The sequence below is a fragment of the Lutjanus erythropterus genome, chromosome 20 (genome assembly GCF_056507025.1).
Source record: "Lutjanus erythropterus isolate fLutEry1 chromosome 20, fLutEry1.hap2, whole genome shotgun sequence".
Lineage (NCBI taxonomy): Eukaryota > Metazoa > Chordata > Actinopteri > Lutjaniformes > Lutjanidae > Lutjanus > Lutjanus erythropterus.
Window position 1 is genome coordinate 7,942,634 of NC_139336.1, and position 24,117 is coordinate 7,966,750.

Here is a 24,117-nt window from a genome sequence, read left to right on the forward strand (position 1 = left end):
GTTTGACGGACAGGCTGGTAGAGAGAGGGAGGAATTTTCTGTCCTCGCTCTGAAAGACAAAAGCCTCGATGGAGATCACTCATGCAGCAGCATATTCATTGGTTAGATTGCACACATGTCAGGATCGATAGACAAAGCACTTCATCTCATAGAGAGATCACAGCACGAGCTGACAGAAAGAAATGGCTGGAAACAGAGAGTGACAGGCAGGGAGACACAAAGACAGGCTTCAGGCAGGTGTGTTCATGTTCTCAGTAAGCATCGATTTGCCTTCCAAGAGTTTTTGTGTGTTTTCTGATCTGCCGCCTCTGTGGTTAAAGGTTGGGTGAAGTTTATGCAACTAAAACTCCTTGGGTAAGTTTAGTAGAAGATCATTGTCATAGTTAAAAGAAACAGTGACTGTTGTTAGGAGACGAACATTGACTGACTCCGTCATTCAGTCAATCATCCATGCCAACCTACGCTTTAACAACAGCATGCTACTTCTGCTATGCCTGCCTTTATGGCACCACCACAAGACATACGTAGCTTGTCAAGAAAACGTAATAAAAAATCAGTCAACTTCATTCCTTTCCTGGAGAATGGAGTTAATGTACATCAATACAGCCTCCTAAAAACGTAGATGTGTAGAAATACTTGATTAGCTTATATTAATTGATCTGTGTTTGTGTGTATCTGTGTGTTTAAATTTTCCAGGCGGTGTTTGACTGTGTTGTAAACTCTCTGAAGAACGTTCTTAACATCCTCATCGTCTACATCCTCTTCATGTTCATCTTCGCTGTCATCGCTGTGCAGCTCTTTAAGGGCAAATTCTTCTACTGCACCGACGAGTCCAAGGGTCTGGAGAAAGACTGCAGGTACAGCATCCAAAGTTACCCTTCTTCATGCTCAAATGTTTTTCAAAATGTCTTAATCCATTAATGAACGGACCAGTGTGTAAGATTTAGGGAGATATATTGGCAGAATATGGCAGAAATTGAAAGTGTATATTGATAAGTGTATAATCACCTGAATATAAGAATTGTTGGGCTTTCGTTACCTTAGAATGAACCCTTTATGTGTACAGAGGACGTGAGTTCTTTTTTGTGGACTTTCATGGCCGTGTTGGACTGCCATGTTCAATCAAACACTGGTTCTAGACAGGGCCTCTTGCAAGTTGTCTGCTGCACGAGGCTGTGAGGTTCTGCTACGTTTGGATTTTGGATTTTGTTCCGTTGGTTGCAATCTACAACCTCCCCATCAGATGCCACTAAATACTACACACTGGTCCTTTAAGAAACTGACTTGTTATGGAGATCATATCTCTATATTCAGCCATGGTGGATGTCTTTTGGTAATTTATGATTTTATACTGAAATCATCAGTCTAATGTTTTCTTCTTATTTCTTGCTGACCTAGTTTTGTCTCCCTCCCCTCTTTAGATTGTATCTCTTGTCACCTGGTTCTGTCTCTTCTCCCGTCTGTCTCTCAGGGGTCATTTTCTGGACTACGACAGGGATGACGTGACAGCTCAGCCCAGAGAGTGGAGGAAGTACGACTTCCACTATGACAACGTTCTCTGGGCCTTCCTAACACTCTTCACTGTGTCCACTGGAGAGGGCTGGCCTATGTAAGTGAACAACCCCCACATCATTTGTGTAGCACCTTTCATGTATAAAATGTGTCAGCTGTATACAAAATGGCAATTCTTAAATTGTGTTGAATATCAATGCTCAAGTATTTGAAGTAATATTGAATAATTTATTCTTCTGCATGCTAGAATTCCCTCCAGTGACTTGTCCCAAAACACACTCAGCAGCACACCTGGAGGCAGACAGTACAGCACAGATTAAACCCAACTGATTTCTCCCAGACTTAATTACTGTGACTTCTCTGAAGATGCAATCAAGGCTCATTGCGTAGACGGCTTCAGTCTGCCTTTCTGTGCCTGAGCTGAAGTTGCATTTATCATCGTTGTCGTCTCTGTCAAGGACTGTTGATGGCTGTTTGCTAATTTCATTCATTGCACTTACCTGGAGATGAAAAGTAAACTGACTGAGCTTGTCATGATCATCTAAAATCACACGGTCTTAAACAAGTAGTGACAGCACAATAACATCACAGGAAGAGACAGCTCACAAAAGAATTGTACATTTAAATACACAGTATTTACCCATTTTTCTGATTTGGATTATCTAAGAAATTAAACATGTGATACTCTGCTTTCTGCACACAGCTGGTGACAAAATTTACAACTGTGATTCAAGACAGCAAGTTTATAAGTCAGCTATCAAATACCGAAACTGAAAATTGTACACATGCTTAGATATTCAACTAAAAGAAACAAGAACAAAATGAACGGCATAGTGAGCTGTTTTTTTTTGGGAGATGAATGCAGCTGATGTGACGCACTGAGAATTTATGATTATAGGTTCCCTCTCATCTCATTCTGTTTCCAAGTGTGCCTCCAGCGAGGCCTAGGTCCAATGTCCAATTGGTTCCATTACCTAGAACCGCCTCGAGGCTACATTAGCTGCTGCTAGGGATTAATATTTTTCCTGAAAATGAGAGATTTTCTATCTCAGGAACAGAAGAATGCTGTCCCGGGAAATGCACTTGTTTATAAGGTGTACTTTTAGCTACATGTTGGTCATATTTCAGGCAGCACTATATGTAACAAAGAGAAATGTTGGTTCCGAACCTGACTGCTTTACTGTATTATCTGGTGCTGTTAATAACTGTGAAGGCAGAAGAACACCAGCATTAATCAACATTTTAATGAACATAATTTGTCACATACACCTTGAACTTGGCTACAGCTGTGAGGATGAAATGTTTGTCTGTCACAGTCTGACTGAACAGCTTCATGGATGTGATATTTTATAATTCTTCAGTGTATAAACAAGAGAAATTTGTTTAAACAAGTCATTTGGTCACAAAGTCATCCTGTTAAGACATATTCCATATTCTGTTGGCTTTCAAAGGGTTCTCACCATATGCACTGCAATGTCAAATATAGCTGGTCTAATAAAGTCAGTGATCACTCAAAGTTGAAAAGCAAAGCTGTAAAAAGCTCTCACTCACTTGGTGTGAGATTTTGGATGGATTGTTGGGGAGATTTTGGCTGTTTTTCTTCAGTGAGAGGCACATTTCACCACAACCAACTGTTGAAGGTAAAGCAGTCATGCTGCCATCTCTGCCAGTATTTCACCCATAAGTGTTTTGGATAAAGTGAATTTACTGTTCTTGCACCATTTGAGCTTTCATTTGGAATTTTGCCTGAGATTTTAAATATCCCAGCAAACTGCTCGTTGAACCAGCTGAAGTTAAAATCCAGCACATCTGATCCCTCATTAGAGCACAGCACACACTTTACATTTGCATTTCCACACTAAGTTGGTGAGTCTGATTTAGATGGTAGAGCCACTGCATTAATGGTCAGAAGTGTTTGAATTCATGGCACTTTGTGCTTGTTAATCAATTCATTAAAGTTCTCTGTGCGTTCCATCAGTGCACACACACACGCAGCTGTTCCATCGGTACACAGCTGTTGAATATGTTTTAAAGAAAGTAAACTAGGCCCACATATTTTCTAAATATATTCCCATATGTTCTGAATGTTTTAAAAACATTTTCCTAGTTTCCTCAGTGTACTATATTTCCCACCATTCCTGGGAATCCTTTTTTTTTTAGGATTGCACCCTAGCTGCTATGAGACGAGACAACATGACTGTTACAAATCACTGTTGAAAAATAAATCAGAATTCTATAATCAATGTCCATAAACCATAAACCGCAGTGTTTATTAATAAAGTCTGATTAGTTTTAAGCATAAAAATGATTTTTTACACGACAGGGTAAAACATGGTTTGGCCTAAAATGATCTTTGTCTTCATGGTTACAATAATAATTACATGGTTACGGTGAGGGAACTGTTGTGGTAATGCTTTTAAAAAATGAATAAATAAATAAAAATAAAAACAAAGTTGACATGCAACTGGAAATGGGAAATAATTTGATGATGAATTTTTCCTCACTACTGTTGCCTAGTGCTTGCTCATAGTGGCAATTATTGGAAACTGTTTGGCCACTGAAAATAATATTGCAAGTACAGTATGAAAACATCCCTAAGATAACATATGATATGATTTGGTGCTATATTAGTAAAATTTGCCATAAATTAAATTTTGTATAATTTCTACGGCTGCTAGAGGGCTTTATTATTGAACTTAAATGTGTTGTTTTAGGGCACTTGCTAAAACTCATGCTGTTGCTTTTCTGGAGAGGACAGTTTGTTTTCATCATCATCTTTCTTTCCAGAAGCTCCTGACTGTGCCCTGACTCATTCATTTGTTTAGAAATTTGTGAGGATTGTTAGAAACCTCTGCAGGTAGTTTGATTGGATAGTTTGTAAAAAGGTTCCCTGGATACTTCAAGGAAGATTGATTTCAGAGTTGTTTCATCAAACCTGCTTGATTCCACTTCCAGGATTTCTTGTAGTAAGTTGCAGGGTAAAGCAAGGCAATGTTAGAGGTACACTGATATGCTGGATCCCTTCATCTGCTGCAGTTAATTGTTTAGTCGACCAAAAGAAAAGTGCTTTTGATAATTATCTGATCAGTTTAGTTATTTTTCATGTAAAATGCCAAACATTTAATGGTCAGATGTGAGAATTTGCTGATATTTTTGGTCTTAAATTATAGTACACTGAATATTTTGGGGTTTTGGATTCTTGGTTGGACAGAACAAGCTATTTGAAGATGTCACTGTCTAGTCTCGGATGTTGTGATCTGCATTTTTCATTGTTGTCTGATGTTTTATCAGACAATCAATTAACCAAGAAGTAACTGACAGATTACTATAGATTTAGATTTCATCATGGAAATTGTTGCACCTCTGCCATGGTGATTGGGTGAAGGGAAATGGAAAGGGGCCTGAAAACTCTGGAACTGATAGGGGACGTACCATTTGAGGAAAACTGATGGAAATTAGTTGAAATAGTCAAACAAGGCCAGACAAAGTTTGTGAGTGTTATTTCACTCACATCTCCACAGTAGAGCGCAACCAATAAATCGGTTGACGGATATTATCGGCACATTATTGGCCAAATATGTACACATCTTTTGTTCTATTTGTGTTTTTTTTATTTAGAGTTATGTATAATTATTAAAAATACCAGTAAAAGTTTGCTGTTTCACGGACCTGATATCTTTTTGGACAATAAAGTTTATTATTAAACTGTAAAATATGCCTCCATTACATATGTTTGTTACTAATATATTGATATCAGGATATTTTTTTTACTCCCTATAGCGGTATTGGTATCGTCCCCAAAAATGCGGTATCAGTATATAGTTGTTTGAATCTCCCGTCAGTTAATCTTTTCCTTCTTTTCAGGGTCCTGAAGCACTCTGTGGACGCCACTTACGAGGATCAGGGCCCCAATCCAGGCTTCCGCATGGAGACGTCCATCTTTTATGTGGTCTACTTCGTGGTGTTCCCCTTCTTCTTTGTCAACATATTTGTGGCTTTGATCATCATCACCTTCCAGGAGCAGGGAGACAAGGCCATGTCGGAGTGCAGCCTGGAGAAGAACGAGGTGTGAGAGTGATGCACTTTCTTGGTTTTTCTCCTGGAAAACAATGACCCCCTTCCCTTCTCTTCACGCAACAAGAACACACGCTGATTATTTCTGCAGAAGAAGCACTTGTTTCTCAAAATGTCTCTTGCATCACAAATGTTTTCTTCATTAGAAATCAGAGCACATGCTGATCCACTTCTAAACATCACTTGCAGGCAAATTAGATCTAACATGAGTTATGGCTCCCTCAAACAGAACAAAGCACTGAAGGAAGGCAGTGGGGTTTGTCTTCTCCACTCTCTTCATCTCCACTTCACAGGGACTTTGTTAAAATCATGCTGCTTTTTGTCTGTAAAGTATTGGCCTGTGATCAGAGAGCTTCAATTTGTGGTCTCATCTTTTAATATTACGAAAGGCTTTAGAAAATCCTCTTGTGGCGTGCCAGCTGTCTTTCATGTTTTTAAATTTGATTTTCCAGCACTTTTCTCTTGTATGATGAAAGGTGTGAAGATCCTGTTTGAGAGGAAATTTGTACGCTAACTGTTTTTGTTTTGTCTCTTCATCAAACAGAGGGCTTGTATTGACTTTGCCATCAACGCCAAGCCGCTGACAAGATACATGCCAGAGAACAGGCAGTCCTTCCAATACAAGATGTGGAAATTTGTCGTGTCGCCTCCATTCGAGTACGCCATCATGACTTTAATTGCCCTCAACACGGTCGTGCTGATGATGAAGGTCAGTGATTCCTCTGGCTAACGAGGCAAAGCGCCAATCCTTCTCAGATCCCTCACAGCCAGAAAGAAGTAGTCTACTGGCTCATTGATACTCGCTCAGTTCCCAGTACGATACAGCACGCTGTTGAAATATTAAAAAGGAGTGCAGTAGCTGATTCCATAAATCTGAACTATTTCATCTTTAGCTCTTAAGGCAGAGATGCAATTACAGCAGTAACACTGGTCTGGCCTTCAGACATGGTCAACAAATAAAACTCAAACACCACCACCAGCACAGCCCTGTCACAATTCTGCCAAATAGTGCTGTTGCTATCAGAGCGCAGTGCTCGTGTCTTGGCAGTTCCTTGACTCATCTCCTCGGAAGAGAAAATCTCTGAGGGAATGAAACAGCCAGTTTGGGTATTGCAGGCTGGTGCCAGAGAGGAGCTCTGTTCGTCTGCTGGCTGTGGTTTCACTTAATCTAATTATCTTTCTAATGTACCTCTGTTTGTCAGATTCTGATCATAAAATCTGAAAACTTATTTGAAGAGACAGTTCAGAAGGCTGTTTAGATAAACTGTTTGTGGTTTGACATAAACATACACGTGGGGGTTGCTTTTGTGGCTCATATCGGGATCAGATGTGAGCCACAGGAGTTTTTCTCATGCAAAAGTGCTCTATCCAGGTCATGGAAGCAAGAAGGTGAGATTAGTTTAGATTAGTTGAAGTGGGGTTGTATGAGGTTCTTGTCCATGGCCAGTGTATTACCTACAGTAGATGGCGGTCGACACACCCCCAGTTTGGTGAAGCAGCAGGAGCACTGGTGTAGGAAACAATGTCCTGCTCTGGACAAGGTCAGGAGCGAAACGTATTTTAGCCACTTAAAAAAAACAATATCAGTTTAAGTGTATGCTATATTATCATTATCATTAATATTTTCACCATTTTGCCTTGCCATCAGGCAGCTTTTTCCATCAAGAAATCACTGTGATACAAGACAGAAACTGGTCTTTCCAAAGCAGCTAGATTCTAATCAACCCTTTAAAATATCAAAGTGACACAATAACACAAACTAACTAATCAGTTGAGGCAGCAGTAGCAACTCCTGTGTTCTGTTTTTATCAGGAGTCTGGTTGTTTTGGAGAGACCAATATTCAGCTTATCTGCCATGGACTTTTTAATTCTAGCGTCTTGAATAAATCAAAATGAACAAAAACTCCATGAGAGATGGTGGCAGCAATGTACCTAAAACTGTCTGCCAGAAAACCTGAATATTTTACTAATTTGTACAATGCACATTTTGTTAAAGGAGGAATATTGAAAATGCAAACTCAGTGAAGGGAAAGCACTTGGCAACTTTTCACATGGAAGAAAGCTTACTGTCAGATGATCACCAAATCCCAAAAAGAAACTTTATTTACTTGGATGGAACAGGCTGAATTTCTTTAAAAAATATTGATAATTAAATTTTATGAATACAAAACAATTCTGGCTGCATCACCAAACATTTTCAATATTTTTGGATCATGTCTGTGCCACTAAACCGCCCTGACGAAACATATTTAGCTGGCCCATGTCACATGAATTGAGCGCATGGCCGCAGACAGTCATACACTTCTGCATCAAACTTGAAATAGTGTAATACATCATGCAGAAAGGCTGCATAATGTGGTTCGGTCCAACTTTCCAGCTGTAGCTAAAAATACAGCAAGATGCACATTTTGTGACAAGAAAAAGTTGACTCATCAGCAACACGAGTAACGTCTTCAGACACCTTCCAAACAACACACCATGAAAACTGTAAGACAGCTGAACAAAAACTAGAAGATTTAAAAACATATTTCTAATTTTTACTCTAGTTTTCTATAAAATAGATCATATTTATATTCTTACACTTACTACCACAAACACTTTTATTTAATTGTTTTCATATTTGCTTGTGTAAGAAATTTGTTATGTGTCAAGAGATTTTCCAGTGGTCTTTTTACTTTTCTTTTCATTATTTTGAAAAATGACATACTCATTTAAAGAATTATCATTACCAGTACCAGTATCAGTAAAACTGTGACAATAAGGAGGCGCCCCTCTAGCTCAGTTGGTAACACATTTGCCCCATGTATTGAGGCTATCAGCCCCCTGCCGAGGCCACTGTTTGACTCCCTTTGCTGCATGTCATCCGCTCTCTCTACCCTCCTTCATGTCATATCTTCAGCTGTCACCTATCAAATAAAGATAAAAGCCCAAAAAATAATCTTCAAAAAAAGCAACAAAAAGTATTGGTATCATATCAAATTTAAAAATATATAACTCATCCATACCATCTATAAAATAAGACTGCAGACAGAAGTTTCTTCTTTGCTCGTTCACTGGAGTGCTGCGTTCAGTGCTGCCCTCAGTGGCCAGAAATTATGCCTGCAATAATATGCATTTTTTGTATCGCATATTTAACTTTCTGCCCCTAATAAATCTAATAAATTCTTGTGTGACAGTCCTCCAGGATTGTGAAGTAGGTATGGTGGTCCTGGGTGTAGGCTTGTAAAGAACAGCAAACAACATGAACACATACAGACACAGATAATTTCACAATCACCACAGTCACCATCTAGCTGAGATGATTAAAATGTATGTATGCATCTGGGACTGGTAAATGCATGTAGTCCTTTTAAACATCTTGTTAGTGTGCGTCTAAGCAATCACATATAATTGCAATGCTTCTTGGTTGCATTTAAACTTGTAGCTTTCAGTATCGTAAAGCTATAAGAGACAGAAGTGGCTAATTGTACAGTGAATAGGACAACTAATGATTTGACACAGTTGTGATTTTTCTCTCAAATCTATCAACAAACTTATTCAATGTATATTTTGCTTTCTGTCCTCAGTTCTACGGCGCTCCAGAGCTCTACGAGTCCATGCTGAAATACTTAAACATCGTTTTCACAGCCCTCTTCACACTGGAGTGCATCCTCAAGATTATTGCTTTCGGTCCACTGGTGAGCTGTCAAGACCATATGCTGCGCTGCACTCTGCAAACACAAGACAATTATTCAGTGTTGTATAGTGTTTCTGTGTACACACACGAGGGAAAAGCTCTCCGCGGATATGCAAATCCGCCACAAAAATCAGACTGATGGTGACTTCTGCATCTCGCTGTGCTCATAATGAACAGTTGTTGCTGACAGTGTTCTCCTTGTGAATGTTTAACAAAAGTTTATAACAATATTTGGATCTGTGGTTGTTAGTGTCAGCCTTTACGGACTGTTTCTAATGAAGAAAGTGCAGCGTAGCCTCACTTAGTAGAAGGATGTTTGAAGGATTTTATTTTGCAAACGTACAAAAAAGTTTTGCAGAGGATGTCTGACATGCCACAAAGCAGTAAAAGGTGTAAAGTCTCAAATTCAGGAAAGAAGAGAGTGAACTAAGTAACAAAAAGAGGGGATGAATGCAAGAGTGCTCAAAAAGAATAAATCTCCCCCAACATGGGGCCGTCTAGCCCGCAGCGAGGCATTTCATCTCTGGCTCTGTTCCATTTACGAGGCCCATTTATTAAATAGCTTTTCTCACACACCACTTGCTTCCACCTGTTTAGCTGTTAAGCCCAGACGGATGGGCTCGCATCTGCCGGTATAAACACTCGGCTGCTGCATCTCTTCAGCCTGCAGCTGCAGGGCAGCAGCCTCCAGCCTGCAGGGGCTGGATGATTGACCAGTCCAAGGGGATCCAGGCTGCAGCTCAGCAGTTATTTTATGCAGGAGAGCGTGTCAGCATTTGTGTGTGTTGTATATAGAGCACATAGAGATTTGTGTACCTAAGGGGATGTCAAGATTTTTATGTGTTTTGGTGTATTTGTTTTTTTTTCTTCAATCTACAGGGAATAGTTTTTGTATATCCCTGCAACTTTTGTTCACATCTGTGAATTTAACCAAATACACAGACATTAACTGCATTAGAATTTGCAGAAATATCTCATGTTAAAGGTCCAACATGTAAGATTTAGTGGGATTTATTAGCCAAATGTGGCCGAAATGGAATATAATCATAATAATAATGATTATTATTATTATCACCTGAAAATAAGAATCATTGTTATTTTGTTACCTTAGAATGAGTTGCACAAAATAGTTGCAGCCCAGGTTTGAACAGTTTCTCAATTATGTTTCATCACAAAGAGTAGAATCCGAATTATATCAAAAGAAGCTGAACATGTTAAAGTTTGAATAAAAAGCCCTGTGTCTCCCTGCTTTCTTTGTTGTGCAGAACTACCTGAAAGCAGCCTGGAACGTGTTTGATTTTGTGACTGTGCTCGGAAGCATCACAGACATCTTGGTCACAGAAATTAAGGTAAGAGCTTTTCTGAGGGCTGTTACACCAGTGTCTTATGGGTCACTTGATACATAAGCATCAGGATTCAGTGCATGCTCACAGCTATTGCTGCAGTTGCACCGTGGACAGTCAGCATGCTGTGATACAGGAAGTAGGTATCGTCCAGTCAGGATAAGTGTGATAATGTACGAGTTGATATTATTCATATGTAATAGATTACTTATGCAGGGAACATATTTCACATTAGGTTGGCGAGTAATCTGTTTATTTCTCTCTCTCTATTTTTTTTTTTTTTTTGAAAGAATTGTATAGTCTATAAAAAATTGGAAAACAGTGAAAAATGGCCATCACAGATTGTTAGAGCCCAAGTTGAAGTCTTCAAATTACTAATTTGTTTGATCAACAGTTTGAAACCAAAAGATAGTCAATTTATAACAATGTAAAAACAGAGAAGGCAGCAAATCATCACAGCTGACTGATTATGGAAATTGTTGCAATGACAGTTGACTAACTGACTAAACAGTTAATTAACTAATTGTTTTAGCACTGATTTATGTTGTACATGCAAATGTGTTAATGAAAGTTGGTTATTTTTCCACTTTATTTGACCAAACATTAAGAATCTGAACAAACCTGTGGAAATCCTGAGAGGCAAGTGAGAAAAGAATTCTGCTGATCCATTTTCTAATCTGATCTATATTTTTTTGTCATTTTGGCCACAAGTAACTGAAGTGCACCACTACCCCATGTTCTGACTAGGACTGAAAGCATTCATGTTTTCTTCCAGGTCCATTTTGATTTCTGATTGCACTCTAAATACAACATATATACAGTATACTGCATGTTCACAAGTTATCAAAAATTACTGCAGGTCTCTCTTTTGGCTAGAAATGTATTTGAATCAGGCTTAAAGTTTGTGTAAAGCCATAATAAAGGTGTGTTCAGAGTTTGTCACACCACAGAATCATTAAAGGAATCACTAAGTATAAAAAAATTAGGTCTCAAAATCTTCATGGGGCTCATATAATGCTGGCTGACCACAGCTTTGGTACATCACTGAACCGTATTTCAGGTCCGCCCAAAAAAACCTGAACACAGAAATTGTTATTCAGCACTGCATAGTCTCTTTGTAGCAGCTGTTTTCTAACATGTGTAATGTGTTTAGAAGAAAAACGTAAATGCTTTTACTCCTGTTTGGAACTAGTGGTGCACTTCAGCCTCTTGTGGATGAAATGAATGTTACAAAAACAAACAAAAAAAAATACCTGCCGAAACTTTTTGTCCACCTCTGTCACAGTTAAAAAAAAAGAACTTAAAAAGATAGCTACTCTTATGCTGTAAAACACAGGAGAGAAAAACATGTAGATCAGAATTACAGAATGGATCACCAGAATTAGTATTTTCACTTGCCTCACAGGGCTTCCATACAAACCACTTCAGCTCCAAAATCATGAATGTTGAAGTCACGCTCTGCTCTGCTCTCACAGTCTCAGTCCTCGAAGCAAAAGCTCAGCCAAGAAAACTGAAAGCAACAAAAACAAAATCATGAAAATCAATACATGAAATGAAAATCAATACATAAAGCGAAGGTAGTTGCAGGGCAGAAAGAAGAGCGGTAGCTGCTGTTACATTTAGTTTCCTTTGTTGAATTACATTGAACAGATGAAACGTGGACAAAAGGATTTGATTGTGGCGATGGAGGGCTGAGGCTGTTGCTTTCTGTGTGGCGAAGTCGGTCTCTCTCTTTGTGTGACTTTCTTTTCATGTGATCATTAGTTTTCTCTTCTGTCTTTTCTCTCTCTTGCTTTCTTTCTGTTTTTTTTCCTCTTTTGCTGTTTCCATCTTCTGCTGTGTCTCTCCTGGCGCCTGTGCCCTCACTCTGCCCCCTCTGTCACATCTGACACCTTTAGACGGTAAGTGGCTTTTCTTGTTGGCCGCTGATTTTGTCGATTCCCCCCGTCAGTGTGCTGTTCTCTCTCACAGTCTTATACTGAAGTGTCTACCTACTGAATCCTCAACATGACATGATAGAAAAGGAAAATACCTATTAAAATGTTAAACGAGACTCAGTCATCTACAGCTATTTCAGTTGTGTAAGACCTGATGTGAAAGTGTACACTGCAAAAAATTGTTCAATTTAACAAGTTGTTTAGTTTTACAGTAGGCCAAGTTGCTGTGGTTTGCATCAAAATTACAAGATTGTGCAATAAAAAATAAATAAATACTTATGACAAAGTCCTTGAAATTGGTTGGTTTGTATTACATCTAGATTACATGATCCCCCTGGTGCTCTTTGTGCTTGTTAAACAATATTTCAAGTAATAAATCTTGGTAAGACTGACATTTCATGCAGAACAAATGCAACAACTTAACCCTTAAACTTAAAGGGGGTAGTTCAGATTGTAGGAGGCTCTTATCAATAGTCAGTTTAATATCTACAGTAGAGGGCGGTCGACACAGCCCCAGTTTGGAGAAGCAGGGGAACCAGTGTAGGGAGCAAAACATATTTTAGCTACCTGAAAACAACCCATTTGAAAAATTTCAGCTTCAATTTTAAGTGTACACTATATTTAGAATATCTTCACAGTTTTACCTTGCTGTGAGGCAGGCTTTTCTGATGTTAAACCGCTTCTAAACATACACTTAAAATGATATAGATTTTCTTAGGTGGCTGAAGTGCGTTTTGCTGCTGGTGTTTTTGTCCACAGCAGCACAGAGCTTAGCTTCCATGTTGGTACTTCTGCTGCTTCTCTAAACTGGGGTTGTGCCGACGGCCATCTATTGTAGGTTATAGACTTACTATTGACAAGTACCTCGTACAACTCCACTTAAAATAATCTAAACTATCCCTTTAACATAGTCATTTAATAATAATAATAATAATCTGTGGTTTCCATCAAAATCTTGAACTAAGACAGTATGATTTAAATATTAGAAAAAATGACTGATGGATTGATTATTGATTGATGATTCTACAGCATTCTTGAAACTGATTGTTTTGCATTGCAACTAGATGGCATTGTCTTGCAGAACAAGCGCAAGAATTGAAATGAAAAATTTAATGGAAAGAATATGAAAAAAGTGATTTTTATAGAAGCGATTGAGTCTTTGTTGAATCTGTGTTGCTCGGATTTGGGCAGCAAAGGAGAATTAGATGGAATAATCAGACTGTAGTATTTGGGTCAAGTTCTGAGTGAAATCTTTGTCATCTTCTTCATTTATCTCTCTGTTCCACTTTGATTTGATATACAGATAATGTATGAGAATTATTTAAAGGGAGCCTCTGTAACTTCAGCTGAACAGTGGCCACTATAGCCACTGATGTAATTAACAGTGGCACAAGTGGAGAAAATTCATAGAGTCAGTGAGCTGTCTCTGTTATATAACTTCCACAGCTATATCCACATTAAGTATTTTTTTTTCTTTTTAGAGTTGCGTAGTATGGCTTCAAATCATTTTATCTAGGGTATGTTATAATGCCTCACAGAGTCTCTGTTGTCTCTCCCAGGACAAGATGATCAACCTGAGTTTCTTGAGGCTGTTCAGAGCGGCTCGTCTCATCAAGCTGCTGCGGCAGGGCTACACCATCCGCATCCTGCTGTGGACCTTTGTTCAGTCCTTCAAGGTGAGTAAACGCATGCAGTGACCTCAAGACCCAAAGTAATAGCTTGTTCCTCTGGCCATGTGTGTAAAACATGAGCACAGACTTGATTTATGTTGCACGTTTCAAAACAAAAAAGTATTTCACAGAGAGACGAAACAAAATTCAGTCAGGAAGTGACAAGTTAATAAGAACACAGATGCAGATTTTTAGCTTTGAGATTTTCAACAAGAATGATTTATTGTTTAATAGAAGTATTCAAACAGTGGAGTAGAGGGCACACGAGCAGGCAGACTTGTGTTAAAATCAAACTAAATAGCTCTCAGCAGACAGCAGTTTGGATTTTCACACAGTGCCGGTTTGCTCTCTAAATCCCCCTGGGACAAGTTGAGTTAAATGCAGAGCGCCGGGCCGCAGCCGGGGGAATTTATAGCAGGTTTAATGTCAGTGGTGAGAGCTTTTAAGCCCAATGAAAATGGACAGTATCTGCAGAGTGTTAAAAGGTGGCTATTTAATTACAACAAATGTTCGCCTCCTCCTCGCAGCGATATAAATAGCTGGTTAAAAGAATCGACCCTGCAGGTCAGGTTGACTGCTCGAGTTCTTAAACAAGACTGTAAAATCTTACAAGGGCGCTAGTCCTCTGTGGAGAATCACATTTGTTAGTGTGTGTGTGTGCAGAGATCAAAAGAGAGGCCGTGTACAGTGTGTGTGAGTGTGTCTGTGTGGGGATTTGTTGTACTGTGTAGCTCATCTGTTTGTGCTCTGAGTGACTCTAACCTGTGTTTATGTTTGTTTTCAGGCTCTGCCATATGTCTGCCTGCTCATCGCCATGCTGTTCTTCATCTACGCCATCATTGGGATGCAGGTGAGTTGTGACACGGCCAGCTGGACTACAGGAAGTTAAGAATGTAGTGATTCAGCGAGAGACGCTTCCTAGAAAATGAGGATTTCTCATTAAACCAAGGTCCCTGCACACCCATGGTCCCCCTCCACAGCTGATTAAACGTCCTCTCAGAACTGTGTGGGTGTGTACAGACTGTGCTTGGTTGACATCATCCTTATCCTCCTGTCAGTTTTTGTTATACCTTTTAGTGTGGGACAACTTGCACCATGAGTAGGACATAGAGTTTGGTGACCTGAGCAGAGGTCAAATCAGCCAGAATAAGAGTTAGAATTATTTAATATCTGGGCAATAATTCATCACAACAGAAGACAGTGATAATATAGAATGTATTTTGCTAATGTTGTTATGTATAGTTAAATTATCCATTAGTTTATCTTTCGATGAGTTCAATGTAGGCTTAGTGCTGATTTATAGGTGATAGGTATAATTGTTAGCTGACTTTGTTTTTTGAGAAACAGCTTTCATGTGGCTGTTCAAACTTTTGATAAACAATGCTCAGAATACCATCCCTGGCACAACTTTGTACCTACCTAGGAATAGTTTGATGTTTTTGAAAAGGTTCTTCTTCGCTTTATTTCCAAGTGTTTGATGAGAAGATTGATACCGCTCTCTTATAGGTCTGTTAGATATAAAGGTACAACCAGGAGATGATTAGCTTGATTTCTGATTGCACTCTAAATACAACATATATGTGATTTTGTGGAGTCTTATCGTCAACCTGAGGTTGCCAGGCAACCAGAGCTTTTTTGAAATTTTTATATATTTTTATTTTATTTATTTATTTTCCAGGGACTCAATCAATCAGGATTGTAGTTTACACTTCAATATAACTGTGCTGGATATAGCTAATAAGCTCATTTTCATCTGTAGCCCCTCGGCATCGTGGGTTAATAACAAATGAATAATGTCTGATGTCTGATGTCTACAATACAATACTTCAACAGATATTACAATGTAACACAATACAATACAGGGCATAAATATATCACAGATGTATGGAGATATATACAAACAGTCAGAGTGTTTAAAGGCAGTGCCAGAGATGAGGTAGAAAGATTACTCATGACTACAAGTTTGATTTGTTTTAAACCATGTCTTTAGGAAGTTCCTGTAGGTGTTAGGTTTTACCTTTGGAGAGAGTCAAGCTACTTAAAATTAGCTGAGTCAGCTTTTGTCCAGCCAGTTCACTTTTCATTTGTGAAAAATTTTCTTTTTAGCACTTTGTGATGTTGCTACTGTTTGGAGCACAAGGACACTGTCCCTGATAAGAGATTTTGCCTCTCAGTGCTCATACATCCTCTTACAGTGTGTTTTTTATTGGGCATGATATTATACTTGGCTGTCATCAGGCTGACAGTGGATGGATGGGCTCAAATATCAGCCCTGTACACCAGCTGACACCTTCTCTTCTCTAGAGACAGATAAAAAGGGAAAGACAATATAAGTTACACCTGTAAAATATCAATCCAACACAACAACCCTGGAAAAAAAACACCGCTGTACCTCTTTGAACCTTCTGATGTTTCAGTCTTTTGGGATTTTGCCTTCTTGTGAGTTTTGTGTCATGTCCACCAGTCCAAAATCACAAACATCTGCCTCTACATCACCACAGAGCTGCATCGACACATCTTTGACACTGTAGCAGTGAAAATTTAATATTACACATTTCAGAAACCAAATATGTTCTGCATGGCTACAGCCTTGGATTGTGCTATATTGTACAGGTGTTTGATTTTCCCCATTTTTTAATGAAAACTGATGTAAAGGTTTACCTATATTTTCCCCTCTTACATATATATAATTCTCATAGTCAAATAGTGCTTGTGCTGAAATAGTCAGTTGCTGTATACACATATTTGACTGCTGTCAGAGGTCTCCTGGGCCCAGCAGCCAGCGTTTATAGGCCAGTGGGTGGACATGCTGAGGGCCAAATAAATATTTAAAAAGACACTTCTGGGTTGTTTTACTGGACTCACAGTGGGACATCACAAGTTGTGACAGTTATCCACTCTCAGGCTCTCTCTCCGGTCAATCTCAGTTTAAATCAATGAAGATTCAGCGCAGTAAAAACATGTCGACAAATTATATACATAAACTGAGTGACAGCAAAGGTAGATAATGAATAGATACCTTTTACGCACAAAAACAGTAATATACTGTACATGAAAAAGCTAATCACATAAAAAAGATTATTATGAAACATTCTCATTTATTCAGTAAAACAAAGAGGAAACAAGCTCTCCAGTTTCCTTTGTCACAACCCTAATGTAATTAAAGGTATAATGTGCAGGATTTGTCAGTTGCTTGTAAACGCACCATTCAAAGTTGACCTGCCTCCTTGTCTCAACGAGCGAGACAGGGAGAAAGACAGCAGCAGTGGTTGAGCATGCTAGCAACTGAATGAAAAGAGGCAGCAGCATTAGTAAAAACAAAGCGGTGAATCTGAGAAATAAAACATTATTTTCTGATTTTGTCACAGCAGTTATGTTCTAAAGCACAAATAAAGAGGCCCATGCCTCCATACAACCCTGTACCACACTGCTGGATTTTGCATGAATGCAGCTATAGTGAACGAGTCATCCTGCCTGCTGTCTCTGCTCTGCCTGTGTTTGTGTGTGTGTGTGTGTGTGTGTGTGTAGATAAGCCCCGCCCTCAGACAAACAGACATGGACCTGCAGCTCTTCACAGAGAGGAGAGGAAAGAGACAGAGACAGTGATGTAACTGTTGGTCGCTATGTTTTATAAAGTCCGAATGCACACTGTGCACGCTGTTATTAGCTGGGGGCTGTGGACCACTGACAAGGCTGATAACCAGAGACGTCACAGACACAGAAAAATAAAGAGAAAATACAAGAAGAAGGCAGGGTCTCATAACTCATAAGTGATGATTGAGAGGGATTATTTTTACAGTCTGTGCGTTCTTTTTTAGGAAAATCCTGCATAGTATATACCTTAAAGTAAAGTGCTGCCAAAGGAGTTTGTACAGGAGTAATAGGCAATACAATTTTGAAAAAATGGTATGCATAACATCATGTAGTAGAACATGTTAACTATAAAAGAAAAATAAAGAAAATTAAAAAAAACATATGATAAAATGCAAAACATTGGATATTGAAAAGCATGTGTATATATATATATATATATATATATATATATATATATATATATATATATATAAAATTCACTCTTGTGCATATGTGCATACTCATAAATGACATTTCAACACTTCCTGAACCACCCTCCTGTTGTGTTTATTATTTAGTTTTGGGTTTTTTTTGTGTAGAACTTAAATTTAAGTCTCAAATTTGGTACCAGTGGATTAAGTTAGGTCGTTATTGTTCTATAACATAGGATCCTCATGATTAAAAAAAATCTTATTTAAATTTTGGAGTAAAATAAATATTCTATGGTATTATTTATCAAGAGTTTAATGCCCAAAAACTCTATGTGGGCTGTGTAGGTGTGGTTTGATCAGCTTTGACTGATAGTAAATAACAACCTACCTACTGTTAAATCCGAATTGGTGCACAGAAATATATGACATGTTTTTCCAAGTCACTTCAAACCAGAAGACAAGACTGCAAAGTAAAAAGGAAATACAGAAATCTCTTATGTGAAATTATCCCATCACTCAAAGTAAGAGGCTGATTGATTAAAAAAAAATCAGGGCCTTTAAAACATAGCTATGGCTCACGCTTGGGTCTCAGTTTGGGGACTGGACATAACTGTTGTCATTCCTGTGCTACAGTAGTTCATTATAACAGTTTTAAATGTTGCATTCAAGCACCTCCTCTCCTGCTGCCTCAGGTGTTTGGAAACATCGAGCTGATTGAGGAGACCGCAATAAACCACCACAACAACTTCCAGACCTTTTTCCAGGCCTTGACCCTTCTCTTCAGGTAATCCTGCTTCCATACTCCAAAAATAACACCAAACCCTGCTCCTGCCACTGACATGCAGTGTTTCTATTCACTTTGCACGTCTGTTTGTGTTTCAGGAGTGCGACCGGTGAGGCGTGGCATGAGATCATGTTAGCGTGTCTCAGCAACCGGCCGTGTGATAAGCTCTCAGGAACTGTGGGGACGGAGTGTGGAAGTGACTTTGCCTACTTCTACTTTGTCTCCTTCATCTTCCTCTGCTCCTTCCTGGTCAGTATGACGGAAAACAGAGAGGGTCCATCTGCCTCCATTCTCTGTTTTCTGTTTTACGGATATTATACAGAAGTTTGGTGGTTTTGTATGCAATAGTCTTTTAACTTACAGTTGGAACTTTCATTGAACTTTGTCAAACTTGGATCATTGAAACTAATGCTCATCATATTTGTTTTAGAGATCAAAAAGTACCCAGATTGGAGCAGATTCGGTTATACTTTTTTCACCAAGATTTCATGCCTGCTTGAACCAAAGGCTGTCCTGTTTCCAGCTGTGAGAAGACCCTGTTTGCAGTTCAGAGTAAACAAGGTCTTCTTACACTGAGGACAGCGCAGAAAATCCAGACAGTTCCAGAGAATACAGAGAAAGATGGGAAGAAAATGCAAGTAGGCAGCTGGTTAAATGAGAAAATCCCCTCAAGTGACAGTAAACATTTAATTTACACATTTCTATACAATTTTAGGTAAGACTTTATATTAAGGTACACATATTGGCCTCATCTTAAAACGGGGAACATGTTCTGAGTTAGAAAACCTTTTAAAATCATCAAAATAAGCAGATAAATTCATGTATCACTTTTAAATCAAACCAATAAAATAAAGAAAACAGCAAGACTGAATTGTTGCGTAGGAGATTAATCTGAAAGTTTTTGCAATGTTGAAATAATACAACATGTGTACCAACACCTGCGAGCTAGTTCAGCCAGTCAACTCGAGCTGCACCGCAATCACATGGAACACACCTCACACTCATGATACATACGAAACCCACACTTCAAACATCCCATCTCTCCCTCTGTCTGTTAGTGTCATTGCTGCCCCGCAATCACTGCCTGCTCATTCAGCCCCACCACCACCCCCAGCATCCACCCGCAGGCTCTGACAGCGTGTCCAAGATATGTGTTCATTACTCCTCTATATCGTTATGTAAACATAATCTGCGAGGAGTGATGAGGGCGGAGCCTAGAGGACAAATTCTACTTATGTTCTGCTGCTGCAATAAACATTCTTAAATATGAGTTGTCTGACTGAAATATGGTTTTGTGGTAAAAACACACAAAATCATCAAGATAGTCCTCTAAGGCAAAATACTAACAATACATAACCTCACTTTGAAGTATTAGGTAATCAATAGAAATCAATCAATAGAAAACTTGCCCTCTAATCTGTCTTGCCAGATTATGTGGCATGGAGTGTTTCTGTAGGTTATTTTAAGCCTCTTATTGAACCACAAAAAAAAATAGAACAAAGATTTTATTTCCTTAAACCAGCTTGTTGGAAATTGTCAACAATGACTTTAAATCTAGTTTATAAGCAGACAACATTTTATTAATCTTATGTAAATGCATGCAGTCTGTTCCATTAATGTTAAAGATGATCAATACATTTAGTGCTTTTTTTTTGGTTATAAAGCAAACTGGAGTAAATGTTAGGTAATGCCTCTTAACTGTAATACTTTTTCTTCTCTCGGGGTAATAGATCATTCATGTGGAAACCTAATGGATTTAAATTTTTGGGTATTATAATCATAGCGCATATTTCCAGCAATATTTAATGAGCAAAGTACAAGATGACATAAGGGATGATCTTCTCTCTTTAAGGTGCTGAAGATTAATATTCTCCTCACAAAGTCAATCATCATGTCAGCTCTTTTCAGATTAAAGTTTGAAAATTTGATTATTTTATTTAGATTTATTTTAAACACTTGTGTTTTCATTCACTAGATGTTGAACCTTTTTGTCGCTGTCATCATGGACAACTTTGAGTACCTGACCAGGGACGCCTCTATCCTGGGGCCTCATCACCTCGATGAATTCATACGCGTGTGGGCAGAGTACGACCCTGCTGCCTGGTAAGTGCTTCCTCTGCTCTCTGACCACAGCATAGTCTCCAGTGTTAGTGTGTTAAAGAGGAGGGGGTTTGTTTGTGGAAGAGAGATAGGCCAGGAAACAGGAAACTCTTAGAATGACTTCCAGTTCCGGCAGAATGCCTCTGACGTGGAAACTGGAAAAATCCCATCTTAGCAGCGGGTGAATGACATTAAGCCTGAGCTGGGAGTCGGCTGAGGCTGATGACGAGCCCCCTGTCGGCCGGACTGATGCATGTAAATCCAGCGTTCCGCTTGGCGTCCATTCAGCCCTCTTTGCCGCTGTAAGACTGCGGGGTCCAAAGCTCCTCAGTCTGTCACTGTGGTGTGAAGAGGAACTGTTTCTAGTCGTCTAACGAGGGGGGTACAGGTTTATGTCAGCGGCCTCTCTGCCCCTCACACTGTTTAACGTGACTTAAACACAATATAAGTTGTGAGTGAGACAGTGTGAGACGTAATCTGTCTCAGATTATGTAAGGCTCATTAAGTTTTAAAGAAGGCTTTCACAGGAGCCTTGTCAGTGAGTCAGGACTCCGGGAGAGGTGTGAGATGTGAAATATGAAATTGCCATCTCCTGACAGACATAACGGGGGAGGAATTATTATTTATGCCTCTGAATATAAATTAGCTGCTCTCAGAGAAGTGCCTACAGAAACATCCAGTATATTTTAGGTGCTTTAACTCATTTTTACGTCAGGTATACAGTATATTTAAAGTTCAGGTAAACAGTATATTTAAAGTTCATCGTTTTCATTTCTTCTACACTTGGTGTAAATTAATTTCATTTTTTTTTTTATTATTTAATGTCTTCTACACATCTAAAACTTGTTGTGCTTTTTGCCTATCTGGTATCACACCAAACTGTGTAATAGACATGTTTTGCCTCGCCTAGGCATGAAAAATACATGCGGTCTCTTTCAAAAGTCAAGTTAGCAATAATACATATCCAACGTCCGGTTGGACTTTCAAAATAAAGCTTGCTGGGAAATATTTCAGGTGACAGTCACAGTTTGGTTAGGATTAAGGTACAAAACTACTTTGTTAGTTTTAGGAAAACATGATAGTTTGGGTCAAAATGACTACTTCCTTAAAACAGTCATCTTTGACTATTTGCCACACACTGGAACCAAACCCTGGTCTCCCATCATTATCACCCCCTGCTGGCACTGCACATTCATACCAGTGACTGTAAATAAAGGTGGATGACGCTGCTCGACTTCCTCCCACTGTAAAAAGCTGAAGTAAAACTATCCCAAATACAGGTGCTGCTATCTTGCACTGGTGACGTCATTTGGAGCCAGAGTCTGTGCAGGGGTGACCAGTGTCAGTGCCACGCTTTCAAGTTCCACCACCCACACAGCCGGTTGACTCAACCACAAGCAGAGCTGTCAATCATGGCATAAAACCCTGTTTTTATATCATCAAATAATTAATTAGAATCAAACTGATCAGAAAAAAGAACACTTGAACAAACATCATCGTGATAAGAACTACCTAAAATGACAGAAACCATCTTTGGGAAAAATTTATTTGACGTGCACTTTAATATTTTAGTTTGGCCCATATGCTATCTATTAACATCGGTCGGCAGGATTTATGACTTGTACTGCAGCCGGCCACCAGAGGGCGACTAAGATGCTTTTGCTTCTCCTTTGTGGTGCTGGGATCCTGATCACTTCTATTACATGTTGTATTACACACGCATGTATTTTTCACACCTAGGCGCGGCAAAAAATGACACTGACACAGTATTCTCTAGTAGATTTGCGGGTCTGTCACGTTTTGGTGTGAGAGTGCACCGTTTCTGCTGCATGAAGAAAACGGCTGCTACAGTTTACAGCCACATGCTTTTTTTTGCTGCAAATTTGGGAGGAAGAGAAATTCTTCAATTAAAAACGTGGCGGTTATTTAAAAATCTGATCACAGTAGTTTTAGCTATAATATACTTAACTTTGACTCCTTTGAGGTGAACTAAAAATACTATTCCTATTAGTATTTCTCCACTTTTCCTGACATTTAGACCTTTTTACACTAGGTGAAAAAAAGGCTAAAGAAAATTTCATATTAAATCATATAATTAAAAAAATCCAAATAATTTAATTACTTTCTATATTTCACTCTCACGTTTAAAAAAAAAAATACTTTTAGAAAAAAATAGTATTAACTTAGTATTAGTATAATTTTTCTCTACCATCCTCTGCTAGTAATTTTTTACTGTAAATTGTATTTTTATTAGTTTTCTTTTAATTAATTAATTGTCTGATTTTTATTAGTATTATTACATCTCTATTTTATTTATTTTTTATTCTTATTCATGCATTCATTCATTTTTCTTTTATTTATTTATGTTATTTATAGATTTCTTTACTTAACACTGTTAGTATCCTTTTATCTCTCCAGGTGTTCTCCAGATTTTCACCTCTGTATATTTACCTGTCCAAAAGGGGCATTGAAACTTGGTCCATACATGCCTTTCAGTAAACAAAAATGTGTGAGAAAAAGTATTTTTAAAATTAAATGCCTAAGGTCTTGTTGTAATGAGCAAAAGAAGCTAGAAAATGCTGCAAAAAGAAAAAACACTGAAGGGATTATGTGCAGACACTTTTCAAGGTAAGAAAAAACTGCTTTGAAAATTGAATCTTTTAACAGTCAAAATAAACACTAACAAATGTAGATTTAGTCAGAGCGGCTTAAACGGATTATATTGTATTCTTTATGCTGTTGTTTGTTATAATGTTAATACCCACCAACTGGTAACAGATTATCATGTACAGATGTAATGAACTAACCTGTTGACCATGTGTTATCTCTTTCAGCGGGAGGATTTGCTATCAGGATATGTACAAATTGTTACGTTTTATCTCGCCTCCCCTGGGCCTGGGGAAGAAGTGCCCTAACAGGGTGGCTTATAAGGTTGGCACTCCCACACAGTCCTTTTGTCTTCAAAGGGACTGTGATGGTTTTTTCGGACTGTGAATGTCTGTTCTCATTCCCTGCGG

General features: G+C 38.6%; 1 protein-coding gene across 1 annotated transcript in view; it reads left to right on the forward strand.

The window, feature by feature from the left end:
- The window catches only part of LOC146308144 (voltage-dependent N-type calcium channel subunit alpha-1B-like), a 137,413-nt gene that overhangs the window by 88,153 nt on the left and 25,143 nt on the right, over positions 1-24,117 (forward strand). Inside the window, exons 24-35 of the mRNA XM_084746200.1 lie at positions 697-857; positions 1,472-1,609; positions 5,377-5,578; positions 6,131-6,295; positions 9,153-9,263; positions 10,528-10,617; positions 14,102-14,218; positions 14,997-15,062; positions 18,909-19,000; positions 19,099-19,249; positions 20,976-21,103; positions 23,935-24,031. Coding sequence (XP_084602326.1) covers positions 697-857; positions 1,472-1,609; positions 5,377-5,578; positions 6,131-6,295; positions 9,153-9,263; positions 10,528-10,617; positions 14,102-14,218; positions 14,997-15,062; positions 18,909-19,000; positions 19,099-19,249; positions 20,976-21,103; positions 23,935-24,031 — 1,518 coding nt within the window. The remainder of the gene's footprint in view (positions 1-696; positions 858-1,471; positions 1,610-5,376; positions 5,579-6,130; positions 6,296-9,152; positions 9,264-10,527; positions 10,618-14,101; positions 14,219-14,996; positions 15,063-18,908; positions 19,001-19,098; positions 19,250-20,975; positions 21,104-23,934; positions 24,032-24,117) is intronic.